The 19094-nt window shown below is 31.3% G+C and overlaps 1 protein-coding gene across 15 annotated transcripts in view; it reads right to left on the bottom strand.

Moving 5' to 3' along the window:
• LOC124426608 (whirlin) overlaps positions 1-19094 on the bottom strand; it is an 80262-nt gene that overhangs the window by 49854 nt on the left and 11314 nt on the right. For 10 of the 15 annotated variants that reach the window (XM_046968488.1, XM_046968487.1, XM_046968492.1 and 7 more), the window contains exons 2-4: positions 6696-7046; positions 5494-5942; positions 2065-2076 (exon numbers count right to left, since the gene is read on the bottom strand). In XM_046968488.1, the coding sequence (XP_046824444.1) occupies positions 2065-2076; positions 5494-5942; positions 6696-7018 (784 nt within the window). In that variant the 5' untranslated portion in view covers positions 7019-7046. Of the gene's footprint in view, positions 1-2064; positions 2077-5493; positions 5943-6695; positions 7047-11606; positions 11626-19094 lie in introns of those variants that run through there. The other 5 variants (XM_046968490.1, XM_046968489.1, XM_046968486.1 and 2 more) reach the window with 4 other exon arrangements.

Consider the following 19094-nt stretch of genomic DNA (forward strand, 5'->3'; position numbering starts at 1 on the left):
AGTAATTGTTAATTAAATTTAATTTATAAAACGTATTTAAAAGTACATACGTGTTTCCCTTCAAATGATTTTCAATGAATGAATAAGAGTTTCTATGTGCGCGTGCACACTGACATATCACTATATATATATATATACATATATATATATATATCATATATATATGTATATTATATCTATATATATATATATATATATATATATATATATATATATATATATATATATATATATCATTGACAATCTTCTAATCGCTAATTCCATTGTTTCTAATAACATTCATAATCATGATAATTAAAATAATCGTCATGCAACGAAATATGCAACAAACGTGCATCTTTAGAAGCCGATGCTTCGATTCCGTGTTTTGAAAAGATCTCTTTTTATTCAATGATTTGGCGAATTCACGTTACAAGATGACGACTAAAAAAGTAGAGAGAGAAAAATATGACAATTTAATAATGCTATTCTGCGGCAATATGTAATAAATACGTAATAATCCGAATAAAATTTTATTCAAATCGAAAGGAAGTAAAAGTTCGTGATAATAAGATCGACAGTAATAAAAATCGAGTAAGTAACGTGGTTTTCTTTCTGTAAGAAAGAAAAAAAAAAGAAAAAAACAAAGAAAAACAAAAGAAAGAAAGAAAGAAAAAAGAAGAAAAAAATTCCACCTACATTGAATATAATTGGAAAATCGAATTTCCATTATACATAGTTCGTTTAAGTTCATCGAATGAACCATGAAAATTATTCTTCGAACGATTAGCCCCGACATAAATAAAATTTAATCTACGTGATCGTTTGAACGTATAGAAAGGGACAAAATCTTATAGAAAAATAAAAATAGTTCCTTTGAACGTGTATTAAAGCGATAAAGAGGAATGTTTTTGCATTTATACAAATAGAGATAGAGAATAGTTTATCGAAAACGATGTAACGCGTATCATAATTTATTGACATTTACGATACGTGTTGTCATCGGGAACTCTGGGAACTCCATTACAACTCAATTTCGCTTCGATATTATCGTACGTTCGACGCACGTCCGTCCCATGGCTATTCGATTATCGATGCTTGACAATCTAAACTCGAACGCGTTTACAAAATCAAAAATAGACTGCGATAAATAAGCAGTAAAAATATGCAAATACATACATACATATACATATATATATATATATATATATATATATATAAAAAAAATATATATATATATAAATGTGAAAGTAAAATTAAGTCATCACAATTTTCGTCGTATTCGTCGTCATCATTATTGACAGATAGAGATATAAGATAGACGAGTAGAAAAAAAAATAATAAGAAAAGTGATTTATGTTTAATGCTTTTTTTAACCCTCTTAAATTCCTTTTACTCTCTCCACCGATCAATCAATTTCATAGGATAAAACGAGTAAAGGTCGATCTTTCCGGGATAAACGAGCGCCATCAAGAAGAAAAAATAAAAGAAAAGGAAAATTTGTTTTACTTCACGTTCCTCCCATCTTATATTTTCTCTAGCTTCTTCGTTCCTCTCGCTTCTTCAGTCGCCATCTAGTTTCAAGCCCGGCCGATCTGCGCATAACACCTTCATGCGACATCGATCGTTACTGACGCGAGTGTATATCGAATACTCGAAAACCACCGGGAAATTGAAACGACCTCGTATTCGAATACTTCAAACTACGCTGTGAATGAGTCTCTCATTCTTTCTCTCTCTCTCTCTCTTTCTCTCCATCTATCTGCCTATCTATCTATCTTTTTCTATCTCTTTTCTCTCTCTCTCTCTCTCTCTCTCTCTCTCTCTCTTTCTCTCTCTTTCACATGGATGGATTTTTCAATGACAATTAAACTGACAGAAACTCGAGCGAAAAATAAAAAAGAGAAAAAAATCAACTTTCATCATCGTAAAAGAAAAATGTGATTTCGTTCGAATTTTTCGGTGGTTTGATAACGATACGTTTATGTTCTTATACTCTCTCTCTCTCTCTCTCTCTCTCTCTCTCTCTCTCTCTCTTACACACATTCTCGCTATACTTCCTCTCACATACAATCGATGAATTACCTGATTGCACATCTGGTACAGCGAAACAGAAAGCAAGAAAGAAAAACACGCAAGTTGATATTCCATGAAAATGATATATTTTTCGTCTTGCTCGACTTCCATTCTCTCTTTTTTCTTTTTTTTTTTTTTGTTTTTTTACAACAGTCATTCCTTAGGATCCACGAAAAAAATTTTGGACGAATTAAATCCAAAAGAGTAACTTTTGGAGATTCCGGTTGGCTCTATTGGACCGTAAGAAATGATGAAAATGATGGAAAAAAAAAAAAAGAAAAAGAAAGAAACAAATAAAATAAAGGAGAGATTGGAAGCCTTTCCATTTGTACAAAAATTTAAAAGCCTTCCCCCCATTCATCTTCGAACGTGTGCACGCGTGTGTACGATACGTCGAATAAAAGCTTGAAAAGTTAAAAGGCAAACTCAAGTGCGATGACTTTTCTGCAAGCAACATCTATAAACTCGACGAATTCAAGAAAGCGTATCCGGTCCGTATTCAAACGTGGATCCTTCGAAAGTTTTTCGCTTTGATGACTCGCAAATCGTTGAGCTTTCTTGAGAGACCTTAGTAACATGGTTTTATCCTTATCGACGAATATTTTTTGTTTCTTTTTTCCTTTTCATTCTTTTCCTTCTACCTTTCCTTCTTTTTTTCCTTCGTTTTTTCCTTTTTTTTTTCCTTTATCGTTTTCGTCACGTTCGATTGGTTTCTTTTTTATTTATTTTTTGCTTTTTTTCTTTTTATTTTTTTTCTTTTTTTTTTCCTTTTTTTTTTCTTCAAGACAAAGCATGGATATCATAGGCATCACTAAACTCGACGACAATTCTCTCGAATAGATCGGGCGTTTAAAATAGAAATAGAAATTTTTTTATAAAAAAAAAAAAAGAAAAAAAAAAATAAATAAAACAGGATAACCACGATAAAATATATTCTAAATCGTTTTGTCCTTTATTCACGATTCTCTCGTAATACTGCATATCGATTTCAATTCATTTTTTTCTTTATCCTCTCTTTTGTCTAATATTGTAATAGTACGGTATATAAAGTATAAATACAGTATAACTTCCGTGAAATATAATTTAAACAGAGTTTGTGATATTTCGTTTCCATTTTCAAAATTTAATCGAAGTATAATACAAGTGCATATTTATATCGTTTAAAACTCCGAAGAATTTCGTGAGTTATACATCATAGCATACAATATAACATAACTGCGAATTTTAACCATAGTTTCAGATGATCGTGGTGCTTGAACAAATAAATTGTAACTCGAATTGAAAATTTTTCGCAAGAATGATGTAGATCGTGATTCTCAAAAAGAAAAAAAAAAAGAAAAAGAAAAAAAAAGGAAAAGAATATTTCGCGACGTATTTACGTTATCATTGAAAATTACGTGCGAAATCTAACATTGCACTTTTAATATTGCACAAATGTGTTCCTTCCAATTCATAATCTCTTTCATAATCTCATTCATATTCTCTTTCGTTAGCCCGTCAGAAAATTTTCTCCCATCGAAATTAATACGAGTTATATATTATAAAAAAGAAAAAAACAAAACAAAACAAAAAAAAAAAAAAGAAAGAAATCGACATTTCTTTTTTATATAAAAAACATTGATACATCGAATAATTTCTTAAATCTTATAACGTTGAATAATTAAATATAAAAATAATGTCAGACATATTGATCGTACGATCATATTTTCTTATAAAATAGATAATGAACACGTAGGACATATCCGTGGTACGTAGGAAAGCTCGCTAAAGCTTCGTCGAATGGTTCAGAAGTACGTCGTTAGAATCGTCAATGTGGAAAAGCACCGACTAATGACTTTCACGATAGGCAAAACCAATCGAAACGTGGACTAATTAATCGGCATCGTTGATTGCATGAGTTAAGTGACGTGTACGAGGTAAACTCTCTATCATATAATCAAAACACCGAAAATGTGATCTTTCGATCGAATTGGAACAACTTTTCTTTCCTTTCTTTTTTCTTGTTTTTTCTTTTTTTTTCTTTTTCAACTTTTCTCTTTACCTATTTGAAGTATCTAAAAATGTTGTTCGTCTCGTCGAAAAAAGTTCTCCGATTTAACAGCTCACCAAGACATATTTGTTTTCCTTCTTTCCTTTTCTTTTTTTTCCTTTTCTTTTCTTTTCTTTTTTTTTTTCTTCTTTTTGTTCTTTTTTTTCTTTGAAGAGAGAAAAGATCCCGGGTATAAAAGTTTCTCCGTTTCTTGCAATCTTCAATGCCAATTGAAAGGTAAGAAAGAAGGAAGAAAAGAAAAAGAAAAAGAAAAGAAGAAAAAAAAAAGAAAGGAAAAACGGGAAATAAGAAGAGGAAAGAAGGAGAAGCAAATGATTCAGTGTTTCAATCGCACATTTTACTCGCCAAGTTCTTCTTACTCATTCGTTCTCTCGTTTTCTCTCTCTCTCTCTCCCTCTCTCTCTCTTTTTCTCTTTCTCTCTTTCTCTTTCACCCTCTCTTTCTCTCCCTCTCTTTCTCTCCCTCTCTTGCAAAAGTTGTTCGTCATCGGCCAAATGGAAACGCTTAATGATCGGAAAATGTTAACTCTTTTCAACCTTCTCCCACTTCTTCTTAGATTTCGACGACTCGCGCTCGTACTCTCTTTGCTCTCGACTAACTTTAAAAAAAGAAAAAAAAAAAAAGAAATATCGTAAAATAGTAAAATATAAGACGGGACGAGGCAAGAGATGAGAAAAACATGAGAAGAGAAAATGGAAAGAAAATAGAAAAGGAAAGAACGAAAAGGAAAACGAAAATCCGACTGTTGATCCGTTGTTCGTAAAAGAGGTTAAAACTAAACGTACGCGAGTTCGAAATAAAGGAAGAAAATTAAAAAAGTATTTTCATAAATTGCTACTCGCTTTAACGTACAAAAGAAAAGCTTTTACGCCACGTCCGATGTTATCAACGAGAAGATAAAGGAAAGGGGGGAGATAAAGAAGAAGAAGAAGAAGAAGAAGAAGAAAAAAAGAAAGAAAAAAGAAAATAAAAGAAAAAGAACTGAAAGTTATATGAGAACAAGAGAGTAGAGAATTCGAGAATGGAACGGAACGAAGTAATGATATTAAAAAAAAAAGAAAAGAAAAAAAAAATGACAAGAAGAAACAGAGAAAAACAAGTTTGGAATGAAAAACAAAAATAAAAGATTTTTTTCTCTAAGTTCTATAAAAGAGATAAAGAGAGACAAAGAGAGTGGAGAATAACGAAACGGAAACGGAGAGTGGTAGAGTATTAGAGATTAGAGAATGAAAGGGGAGAATGGTCAATGGTAAAATGGATATAAGTAAGTGGATGAAGGAATAATAATGGTAGCGGTGTCAATGGCTGAGAATGACGGCAGACAACGAATAATAATAAGAATAAGAAGAACCTAAAGAGAAGAAGAGAGTAAACGTTTGCGGAAGTACCTCGTTCTCGAGGCACGAAGTACGGCGACGGGGGTAGCTTGAAGGTACTTCGGATCTCACCTGCGTCCTTGCCACCCTTCACGCAGATTCCAAATCCATGATGAGAGTCCGGTGGATCTCTCGTCATGGTTATTGTCCTTACGGTGAGCTCCTGAAGGCTCAAAGGCTGCGAACCTGGTGAAGTTGGCGGATTCGAGCCCACAACCTGTTGCCCTTGCTGTTGCTGTTGTTGTTGCTGTTGCTGCTGTTGTTGTTGCTGTTGTTGCTGCTGTTGCTGTTGTTGCTGTTGTTGCTGTTGTTGTTGTTGTTGTTGAGATTGTTGTTGAGACTGTTGTTGACCCTGTTGAGAAGAACTCGTACTTCTCACGGCGGCCACGCTGGCTGGACTCGAGGCAGGTGTCCTTCGTTCACCTTGACGTCTTTCCGCCGGTACACCATTACCGAACAACCTGATATTTCGTTAAACGTAATTGCTTGGGGTTAATTTAGAAATGAAAATATTTTGTTTCTCTTTTATGGTATTAATTTAACAGAAATAAAATCCTCCTCAAAAGCCATTGAAAAATATTTTTAAACGTGGGTGAGATATCGAAATGGGAGTAAAATCGAAAATGGGAGGAAAAAAAAAAGAAAAAAGAAATAAACAGAAACTTTTCACTTTATAAACTTGTGTGTGCATGCGTGTGACTTCAAAGGAAACGAGCTCTCTACTGCCAGAGCTACCACTTCAAATACATATCTACTACACCTATGTACGTGTATGCTCGTTACTATGAAATATTCCTTTGTGATTCCTAAAGCGAGAATCGCATCGCTTAACCGCCTTTATACGATTCTACCACGTTATCTTCTCAGTTAAATCGAAATAAACCGTAACAGGTAATTATCTTATCATACTAGGAGATTAAGGTCGACCTGTTCTCCAGAAAAAAAAAAAAATATAGAAAAATGTCAACAAGAAATGATACGTCAAAAGAACATTACCTTTTACCAATATGCAATATGTCTTAAATACTCGAACAAGGACAACGCGAATTGATTCTTTTTTTTTCTCTTCCCAATCCGCATCCCACCCACACCCCAATCCGCTCTCGCAATATAAATTCAAATTATCACTCTGCCCTATGAATATCGTTTGAAATGAAAAATTAGAAAAAAGAAAAAAAACAACGTTATAGAAATTACTTTAAATATAATCGAACCTGAGTACTTGTTCCGGTGAAATAGCACCAGTACCGGAAGTCGCATGAGTTCGATGCCTATAAGGTGTCGTATGAGAAGAGTGATGATGAGGAGCACTGGGTGGCCTTTCGACAATGGTATAACTGGTGCCAGGCGGGCTATAATATCCTCTGTGTTGACCGGCATGGTGCCTGCTATTTGGTTCAAGATCCTCAGCCTCGTAACAACCTCCGGTACCGCTTCTCAGAAAGTGAGAATTATTTCGTAGAAAATGAGAACCGCTACCACCACCCCACTGCAACTCCTGCAATTCCGAGCCGTAGTCCTCCGTACTGCTGGCCATTCCTTACACCACCTCCGAACGGTCAGACCTGGAAAATTAAATGAATCTGAATTGATTTACTATTTTTAATAAGAAAAAAAAAAAAAGAAAGAAAGAAGAAACCTCAAGCAAATCAAAAAAAAAAAAAAAGAAGATGAAGAAAAAGAGTTTCAATGAAAATTTAACGAAACGACCGAATTCATTCAGTTGAAATTTTATAAAAGATTTCCCCCCCCCCTAGTTTTTTTTTTATTTTTTTTTTTTTTTTAACCTCAAGATATCTTTTTTGTTGTTCATAATTTTATTATGTTGTAATAAAGATATAGTAATGGTTTTATCATTAACATTATGAAAATATAACGAGTAAAATGCTGTGCGGGAATTTTATAATGGCGAATATAATGATAATTCGTATGGGAGAAAAAAATTGCGAGGACAAAACTATGGGATGTTTTGTTTTTCATTTTCTTTTTTTCTCTTTCTTTTTTCTTTTCTTTATTTTTCCAAAAAAGATTACCTACTTAAGATTTTTATCAAGCATATACAGTAGACTCGGTTTATATATGTACACACGCGATATATTTAAATATTAAACGCGCGCACAAAAAAAAAAAAAAAATGTTCTCAGACGGAATGTTTTATGATATCAAAGGGGAACGGCATCGCAGTGATGATTATTTGACTTCGCGATAACCTTGGAGAGTCCTCCGAAAGTCACATTTAAATTTTTATATAAAACTCTCACACATTATTTTGAAGCAATTTTTTTCAAATACTTACAAGTAATTATACAGTTAGAAGTAAGGTGTATAAATTTAAAACGAATGTATACCAATAAATACAAATTATCAATTTATTTACTTACTTACGAATATTATTTAAATTTTATTATATCATATTTATTATGCGATCAAATAAAATATATTTTTGTTTTTCTTTTCTTCCTTTTTTTCTTTTCTTTTTTTTTTTTTTGTTTTTTTGTTTTCTTACACTTTTTCTTCCTATACCATACACAAGTCGATTAATTTCACGAAACTAAAATCGTTTATCGATACGTTCCTTTCGCGAATATAAATCGATTATTTTATCACTATCCTATCCTTTCTAAAATCTTTAGTTACGTTTAAAGGAATTATCGACGAGAGCACCCTTAAAGTGATATAACAGGGATGGATGAAGGGGAGAGGAGGAAGACGCCTACGCGGCTCTCAATGTCGGTTATACGACCTAAATTTCAAAGATACCTTCACTATCGATCGAGATTCTCATAAATTAGTCAGGACCAAATATTCCTGAGGGATAAGGAGCGATAGGATTTCTATACAAATGATATGTCATTCTATGTAATAAATGTCTTATCGTTATAGAAGAAAAAATAAATTTTTCTTTTAAAGGCAACATTTAAAGATCCTTTATATAACCATTGAACAAATATAAAAATCCAAATGTTACGTAAAGTTTTTACTTTCTTGGAAAAACGAAAGAGTTAATCGTGAAAAATAAAGTCCACTTCTACGATTCTACAAAACCTAATATTTTTACTCATTTAAAAATATTATTTGGGAAACGAAATCTTCGTACGTCCTTTGAACAGAGAAAAAACACTTGTATTAATGTTGGAAATAAAAATCTTCAAGTGGTCGATAAAACTTCATAGACATTTTTATCGGTAACTATTTCTTTTGCTCTTTCTAAATTATTCTCCAATCGTTCTAATTATTTTAAATCATAATCGTATTGTAGACATTTTAAAACTATAAAATTATCAATTATATATAAAATGAAACGATATAAATATCACTACTCTTATTTGATTTCTTTTTTTTTTTATCGAAAGATATCAATATAATTTATTTGTTTGATTTTTGTTTTTTTTTTTTTTTTTTCTTTTTTTTTTATACGTTCATCGAAAAGAATTTATATCGCGATAGTTAAAAAATAACCTAAGTCGTCACGTTTAAAAAGTTTTAAACGATGGGTTGCATTAAAGCGTGGCGAACATCCGTGCAAGCGAGTGGCCATTTTGTCAAGCCGGTCCCCGCCTGGATCGATAAGCTTTGCTTTTAAAAGATTTATGGAGTCAGCGACGCGACGGGAAACGATTATACGCTCGATCGCATCATAGGGCTGGTGGTAAGGTAGATAAAAGGGAAAGAAATACTCATGGAAACTCGATTCTCCATTTAAACGTAGACATAACGTATCTAACGTTATCATGCTTTTAAAAAAATTCCCATTAAATGGCGCAAAATAATTTTCAAAGGGGGGAGGGGGGTCTATCCTTTACGATACTATTAAACGTTCAAGTTATGAGTAAAACATTTTCATTTCACAGACATCGATCACAGTTCTTTGATCTATGCAGATCGATTGATCAAACTCTGTGGTTAATTTATGAGCAACACGTTAATTCATCTTTCTTTCTCTCTCTTTCTCTCTGTCTCCGCGTATATATATATATATATATATATATATATATATATATATATATATATATCATATTATACATAAAACTTATTTAACAATAAAACTCCCTGTATTAATCAATATAATAACAAGATTATTATAACGTGTTCTTAATAAGATTTTTATTCAATTATTAAATAATAGAATTTGATCGATATTATCTAAAAAAAAATATATATATGTTACAAAACCTTTCGTTCAATTTTCTCCTGAACTGTTTTCTTTCTCTATTTTTATTTTTTTATTTATTTACTTATTTATTTATTTATTTATTCATTTATTTTTTTCTTTTTCTATTTTTTTTTTTTTTTTTTTTTTTTTTTTTCATAAAACCCCTATCATTGAAAGTATTCATTAAAAATACATGAATAACTACGATATTTTTATGAGTTACGATATTTATGCGCAAAATATACAAGTGTCGTATTTATTCGGCATTTAAATCGAAATGGTGTGTAACTTTATGTAACTGGTTATGCTCCAAACAGAAATATGGAAATTTGTTAAAATCTTTCGGATGAAATCAATTTTGTTTTATTTAATTTCAAAAAAGATGAGGGCTCTTTTTTATATTTTTCTTTTCTTTTTCTTTTTTAAAATTAACAATCTAAATAGATAGATCTCGATCAGATTAATGATAAAATTTATTTATATAGATCAGAATAATCGATTATTATTTTTATATAATTTAAATATAATTTTATTCGAAAGAATATGTGCATTATTTTTAATCAATAATTTTTAGTTATCCGTTAATGATTTATCCTTCCCCGGAGAACTATCTATCCATCTTTTATTTTTAAAAACTATACCAACGTATATTTTATAATCTTCAAGAGACTCATAGTTCTATCAAGTAGCCTGAATAAATAACAATGTCAGACAAATATAGAAGATAGATGAGAAAATCACAATCAAGTTCCTTTCAATTTTGCTGAGTTTGCAAAGAGGTATATCTTGTTGAATATTATCTTGATAAAGAACTACAACCTTAAAAGTCATTAATGAAGTTTATTCCTATGTATATATATATAAATATATATATTTCAAATCCGATCGATTAAATTTACTTCTTTAAATCATGCGAAATCTGGATCGTAATATCTAGAAATTAATATAAATTGATCTATGTAAATAAATCTCTGTATAATATATTACGTACGTAAGTATAAATTACGTATAAATTAATATCATAATTTTCTATTAAATTTTCAATAAAGGACATCAATAAAAACATGATGTCTTTTTTTACTTAGCTACAAAACGTTATATATCGATCAAACCCCATTGTATACGAAGTTAAAGGTCAATCTAATACTAGGGAACACAGGTCCCTTGATTTATGCGATACTTTTTATACCATATGTTAAGCGAATTAATGTTACACTGTCAGAAAATATATTCTTCTATAACATAATCATTATTGAATTTACTTTCTTATCGATAAAACCTAAAGTCCGATGAAGACGAGAGCTCCCATTGACTTTTTCGCTAATAAAAACAGAAAAATTTTATTGCTTCGTATTAACGATACCGAGAAAGACAACGAATAAAACTTTATTTTGATTCTAATAGAATTTCATAAATTTTTTCGTTTATATTTATTTTTTGTTTATTTGTTTGTTTGTTTGTTGTTATGAACCTACGTTAAAGAAAAAATATCTTTTGCAACTATCATTGGCTTTTCCCACGTAATACATATTCTTTCTCTTTCTTCTCTTTTTTTTCTTCTCGTGCCAGCAGATCTCGCACATACTAGTTTTATTCTCGTAAAACGTGAAAAAAAGGTCAAAGAAAAAAAAAAAAGAAACCTAAAAAAAAAAGCTGCACGGAACAAACAAAACGGACGGATCAAGAGACGCAGTGGATATTTTTGGAGTGGAGGGATGATGGATGGACATATTGGCGTATAAATATCCAGTACAGGGAAAAGAAAAAGAAGAAAAGAAGAAAAAGAAAAATCACGAAGATAAAATCGAAATTTACTACGATCGAAATAATAACGAAACAAGGGAATCACTTCTATAAAGAGAAAGAAGAAGAAGAAGAAAAAGAAGAAGAAGAAAAAAAAATGCAAAAGGGTGGTAAGAGAGCAATCAAGCGTGTTTCCCTTTCCTTGATTCTCGAGGTAGTCTGACCTGACCTTGACACTGACGAGATGAGAGAACGAGGAAGGTAGCTTGTTTGCCGGCGGGGGTTGGTCGTGTTGGAAGTTGCCCCTGGACGCTCCTAGGGGTTGCTGGAGGAGAACGTAGAAAGAAAGATAGAGATAGATAGAGATAGAAAGAGAAAAAGAAAGAGAGAGAGAGAGAGAGAGTGAGAATGTAGGAGGAAAAGGCACGATACTACATAGTGTCGGTGTGAAGGTGCCTTCGGAGGAAGCAGAGATGTGCCGCGTGTATTCCGTTGTGCGAGAGTGGGCCGATCAATACTGCAGAACTCCTCTGAAGCTGGAAGCTTCTCATTCAGGAACGAATCCCTCTCGTCCTCTTAAATCTCTCGGACATAAGATATAACTAACAACAGAACATTCGCCTGTCATCTTACGACAATTAAACGAACGAACGAACGAACGAACGAATTCAATGAACAAACATACGAAGAGAACGAAGAAGCTTCCTGATCATCGAAATATCAAAGATTTATTGAATCTTAATAAAGAAAGATTTGATTTAATTTAATATTTAAAGAAAAAGAACAAAAATTTATTTCGATCTAATGAATGATACTGATGATCGATATAATCGACAACGAGGAATGGACGATCTATTAATTCGATTAATAATAGATCGTTTTTTTCTTTTTTTTTTTTTTTTTAATTAATTTAACAAAATAAAACGTTTTATCGTCGCTTATTATCAATGAAATATTTTTATATTAAATTTTAAGTATTTGATCGTATAGTAATTGTAATATATATGTAAGAGATAGGATTCTTTTTTTTTTCCTTAACCTTTTTTTCTTTATTTTTTTATTTTTTTTTTTTTTTTTTAATGTAAACCCTACTGGATAATAAGTAACCTTGTTAAGATTTAATTAGAAAGTACTGTAATTCTGCTTATAAACCGAAACAAATTCGTCTATTTCGTTGTCGTCGTCGTCGTCGTTATCATCGCACTTTAATTGAGGAAACATGATCATGATATATAATTCGAATAAATAAGGACGGATACAAATTAGCAGCTAGATCTTTAGTCGTAGATCATTAATAGAATACAATCCTTCCTAGCTGTATAACTTTAGCTAGTTCACTTTAAACATCTATGTCGTTTAATGGACGAGGATCTCGATCAATGATCAACGATTAAAGCAACGAAATGCTTAAAAGAGTACTACGATGGCAAAGTTGCTTATACTACTAACAGCAAGAGATGGCTCTTAAAATATTTATCCCCTGAGTGCTACTCTTCCATAAGTGTCCTAACACCGTCTACTTTTACAAGATAAAAAGCTTACTTTATTTTCTTTTTTATTTCTCCTTCTATCTTTTTTTTTCTCTCTCTCACTTTTTCTTTTTCTCTTTCTTTTTCGAATCTAATCGTAAGAAAGAAATCACGTAAAAACGAAGAAATAAATAATATCCTTTCAGCTTTTTTTTCTTTTTTTTTTTTTTTTTACACGTTCATATGAAACCATTATTTCGAGATAATATTATATATTACAATCACGTAATTAAAAAGTTTTCGTCATTGATTTTATCATAGAAAAAAAATCTTAAATAAAATTTAAGTCCATACGAGACAAGTAGTCTACATGTATACACGTAAATATATATATATATATATGTGTGTGTGTGTGTGTGTGTACGTAGGTACCTACAAACATATGTAGGTACCACATGGACTCTCGCCAAAGTTCAGAGTCAAGGTAAAGTCGCGTGCGATCGAGCTTGAAATTATTATCCCCGAGATAAGCGTGCAAAGGCCAACGTAACGTACTTTTTTCCTATCCTTTTCTTTTTATTCTTCCTTCCCTTCTTCCTTCACTTCTTTTTCTTCTTTTTCTTTCTCAAACCGCTTAAATTGTCACGTCCATCGATAATGATGGAAACTTCGCAAGAATTACGACGATTATAAAAAAACGTCTGATTCGCGATGAATGATTTTCTAAGTATTACTTTTGAGATATAATTCAATTTTTACGTATGTACATTCTAATCAATGAAAAAAGAAAAAAGGAAAAAGGATAAAAAATAAATTCCTTTTTTTTTACCATATGTATCAATTTATAGATGTCATGTATATACTCGGAATAATCATGTCCGCGTTATGCATTACTGTTTACTATTACTGTATTCCATTATGACATTGATTATAAGACAAAAGTTATGAAAATAAATTATCTCTCTTTCTCTCTCTCTCTCTCTCTCTCTCTCTCTCCCTCTCTCTCTATTTTTCTTTACTTCCTTATACAGCATTGTGACGTAAAGAACGTTCGCGAGAGCGTGGGCGTAAACCGTGCAATTTTCACCTCGTTCCATGATATTCCATTGATCGAATTACCTCTCCGGTTAGGCTACCGACACCTTAACGCCCACGTTGACGTCAGAAGCCTTCTATTTTCCCCTCGCAAGGCGGGATGAATGAATATCGAGGTTACTACTCGATATAGATCTTAATAAATTTCAACATAATCCACATTGCCGGTAATTCGATCATTCTATATCGCAATAAATCAGAAATATCTACGATGAAATGCGCAACATAACTTTCTAACGAATTATAAATGATTTAATATTTATTTATTCAGTACCTGCTTGTTAAATGTGCCATCAATTATATCCCACGTAATATACGCGAGAAAATGAAACCATTGTTTTCTCTTCCTAATTCTCTCTCTCTCTCTCTCTCTCTCTCTCTCTCTCTCTCTCTCTCTTTCTATATATATATATATATATATATATATATATATATATATATATATATATATATATATATATATCATTTTACGTATCTCTAACTTAGTAAAACTTTTAATAGCTATGTTAAAGAATAATAATAATAATAATAAAAAGAAAGTTATCGGTACGTCATCTGCGTTTATTTGTATTACGTTAGCGTGGATATTAACGTGAAAACAAAGAGCAAGCAAAAAAAAAAAAAAAAAAAAGAAAAAGCAAGAAAGAAAGAAAAAAGAAAAATACACACCTACAAATAAAATGTGAGTGTGTGTGTGTGTGTGTGTGTGTGTGTGTGTGTGTATGTATATAAATTAGAGTAAAACACGAATTTCTCTATGTTTTAAAGCTCGAATAGATCGATCGTGAAAGGAGAAAAAGATAGAGATGTGAACATATTTCCTTTCAACTCCTCCCTCCTCATTTCTGGGTAACATAAAAATCTCTATGTTGAATTAATGTCCGATAACGATGACGAGGGAACAATGATAATACGTATTTTGAGCTTGACGATCGAAAGTAAATAAATAAAAATCTTGGAATGAACGTGACGTTACTTTAACGATGAATTTATAAAGGGAAAAAGGGAACTCGAGGTGTGGAAAGTACGGAAGTATGCGTTAGATCAACAAATCATATCTCATTAAAGGATAAATTAACGAACACGCTACGAATTGCGTTCTTTCTATAAAAAATCAAATTATAGTGCAAACATGGTTACGTTTCTGGAATAATATTTTTCCTATAGAATTTAAATAAAGACCAATTAATCGATTACATCCTTATTATCCGATCTTCGGTTCAAATATAATCGATGATTTGAGAAGACAAACGCTAAGGAATATTCAATTAAAGAAAAAGAAAAAAAAAGGAAAAAAGAAAACAAATAAATAAAAAGACGAAGAAAATTAATTTCTCTTAATATTTTTATATTATTAATTTCATTTAATTTCTAATAATTATTCCTTCCGAAGCGGGGAGGGGTGGGGGGGGGGAAGTGGTATTATAACGAACAATCAAAGATTATAAAATTTTCGAACTCTTAAATGAATGACATCGTTGTCGTCACCTCTTTTCCTTTCCTCCCAACTCTTCCTCTTTCGCCTCTACACCCCGCATTCGTTCACCCTTCCATTCTCCTTTTCCCGATTCTTTGTATACCGCGTGAAAGTATGACACATCAGCGATTAGAAGAAGATAAGTGAATAAGATATGTTTAGCATGACCGTTAGAAAAAATTAAAAAAAAAAAAAAAAGGAAAAAAAAAATAAACAAAAGATCGATACTCGAGCGTTCAGACTCGAGGCACCCCTGCCTGCTTTTCTATTCTCGGTCAAGGTTAAAATAATATCAGACAAATAATTATCCTTTAATTGTTATAATGTAACGTAAGTAAATAATCCTTCATACTTCCAGTTTTACATAAACTCATTTGCCACATGCACATCTATATATATATATATATATATATATATATATATATATATATATATATAAAAGATGATATAAAAAATAATAATAAAAGAAAGAAACATTTCTTTAAATAATAAGAAATCGAATCTGAAATAATTTTTTCTGAAAATGCCATCTTTCCTCTTTCTCTCCCTCCCTTCCTCTCTCCCTCTCTCTCTCTCTCTCTTTCTCTTTCTCTTTCTCTTTCTCTTTCTAGTTTTTGACATTTCTTTTTACATAGAATAACAAAGAAATAATAGAAATAAGATCTGAGCTCGGTCACAATATTGGCTTCTCCGTTTTCCGGTTTATCGCGTTGCATGGTTGGTATAAGGTGGATGTGTAAAGGGTCAGGGATAAGGTGGACGATATAGCGCGTAAAGAGGGTCGTAAAACCTGAAACGCATCCAGCTGGTTGGTAGGTAGACATGCTCTCCCGGAGGGTACGTACGTGTCCGTGTGTTTTCCTAACCATTGGAATACTGCTCTCCCTTCGAACAACACACTGCGGCAACTGCAGTAGCAATATTTCACGAGGTGCCTCGAGAAAAGGGGCCTCGGTTGACCTCAGTAGTTCACATAGGTGCGAGAACGAAGCGTACCGATACCAAAGACTCTCTCTTTACTCTTTATTCCATTTCTTTTTGTAAATTTCGCTCATTCAAAATATGAAATACGGACTCCAATGTCTACAACTTACTTACTTACTTGCTTACTTGCTTGCTTACTTACTTACGTTACTTAATTGCACAGTTACTCAGTTACATACTTGTTTAGTTACTTACTACTTCAAACAATGCTTTTACATTCGAATAATAATAACAACATGTTTGCAATCTCTTCGACGAAATTAATATAAACGAATAACAAATAAATCGTTCGATCCATTATTTTGTTTCTTTTTTTTTAATAATTTTTTAATCGAATTAAAATTTATATTTAATTAATAATACAGGTAATATTCGCCGCCTTTGTTATTTTTTTTCTTTGTTATACTTGTTCTCATTTTTAAACAAACAACTTTAATATCTTTAAAAAGTAATCAAAGATCGTTAGCTAAAAAGTAATAAAAGATAATTAGATTGTTTTTCGAAACGAAAAATTTATAAAGTAAAAAAATTTTTTTTTATTTTTGTTTTTAATTAATCCATCGTCGAAAAGTAAACTTTTCGCCATTATATCTCATAACGAATGCATTACGAGCATCTTATTATAATGAAATATTCTTCTTGGTTTATACAGTTTTCGTTAATCCGCTGTGTCTACAGTTTTTCAATGACATTATGAGATTCAACATTTTATATCATTTATCACTCACAATGTATAAACTATTTATCACTGACGTCAGAAGATTAATATAGCTAGTAGTAGAAAACCTTCGAGTTCCTAAAAATAAACGAGTTCAATCGTTCCCAAGATAATAAAACTAGCTTTAACTATCGAGAGGGAGAAAAAGAGAGAGGGAGAAAAAGAGAGAGAGAGAGAGAGAGAGAGAACTTTGGAACATGGTTTCGTTTCGACTACGGAAAGAAATATTGTATAATGCATATGTGTGTAAAGACTTGAGCAAACGAGTGACATTTGAGGTAGAACCTTTTGTTTCGATTTCAAACATACACATATGTCACAACAAAATGCAATGAAAACATAAAAAAAAAAAAAAAGAAAAAGAAAAAAAAATAGGAAATAAAATATTCTTCGATAACAATAACAACAATAACGACAATGACAAAACAAAAAACGAAAAAAAAAAAGAAGAAAGAATAAATTTGCATTTACATATTTCTAAAGAAACGACAATTAATCGTAATATTCTATGAGGTTTATCCTATCGTTCGATCGAATGGAACTGGTTGAAGCTTTTACGGAAATTAAACTCAGCGTATTAATGTGGCCAACGCAAATCGGCCATTTTCACGGGTCACCTGCCATGCGAAGTTGTACAAGAATGCTATTTCATATACTACATATTCGCGTGTAAACTCATGTATATGGTGCTATATATATATATATATATATATATATGTACGATGCTTTTAGTAGCGTAAAGATAATACCTAATCAAAATAATTCACATGGTTGAAGTTTGCTCTATGCTACAAATACAAATAATATACATACATACGTATATACTTGATCATCATTGTTCTAACATATAAAAATATAATCGAATGTCGTTATGTTAAAATTATTAATTTAATATATTAAATTAAAACTTATGATATTTAAAAAATTAAATAATTTAGATTCAATGCTGTTTTAGGATAATTAAAATGTTAAAAATAAACTATCAATTATTACTAAATCGTTATAAAAGCAATCTGAACATACATACATATATATGTTATCGAACTCTAGGGAACTAACTGCCAAAAGCCATATCAATAAGATGAAAGGAAGCACTTCAATCTATAATCCATCGTACAATGGTTAATGCCTCATGGTATGTCAGAAATGAAGATCTCACGGTAAGACCTCTTTACGTCAATTCCCAATGGAAAATGTGAAAATACAGACACGTATCCCCCAACAAATACGAAATAAGAACAGAAAGCCTAATAAATGATCTATGTAACACTCGAACTATAGTAAGTAGTATACACAGTAGCATACAAATCCCAAGGCTTACTGCGAAAAAAAAAAAAAGAAAAAAGAAAAGAAAAGAAAAAACGTTCTAACGAACTGACAACAAACAATTAATTCCATTCTGATATAAACATTTACCTGTACAATTGAATCGAACTGAACTAATGAAGGATATCGATGACCAATCGGAAAATATTTAAATGCTACTACATATCACCGACAAGATAAAACAAATTATCGAATGATTTGTCTTAAACTAATTGTAAAGAAAAAAAAAAAAAAAAAAAAAGAAAGAGAAAGAAAAAGCTGAGTAAATGAGAAAAATAAAAAAATATAAAAGAAGAATTGCGAAATAGAAAATGAAAAGAAGAAAGAAAAAATGAAAAAGAAAAAGTTGAAGGAAATTTTCAAACAAGGAATAAACGTTTTCCAGGAACAGAACTAGTCGAATAAATCGATACAAGAGTGTCTCTCTCTCTCTCTCTTTCTTTCTCACTCTACGTGTATATGAATATATATATATATATATATATATATATATATATATATATATATATGTTCCGTATGTCGTTAGACAGAAAAGTGTCTGCGCTTAGTCACGAACATGATTCTGTACCTGGCACAAGAATAACATCGTGGTACGAAAACCGTCGACACAATGACTACCTAGCGTCCTTTGTTCCATCCCCTCGATTA

The sequence above is a fragment of the Vespa crabro genome, chromosome 9 (genome assembly GCF_910589235.1).
Source record: "Vespa crabro chromosome 9, iyVesCrab1.2, whole genome shotgun sequence".
Classification (NCBI taxonomy): Eukaryota; Metazoa; Arthropoda; class Insecta; order Hymenoptera; family Vespidae; genus Vespa; species Vespa crabro.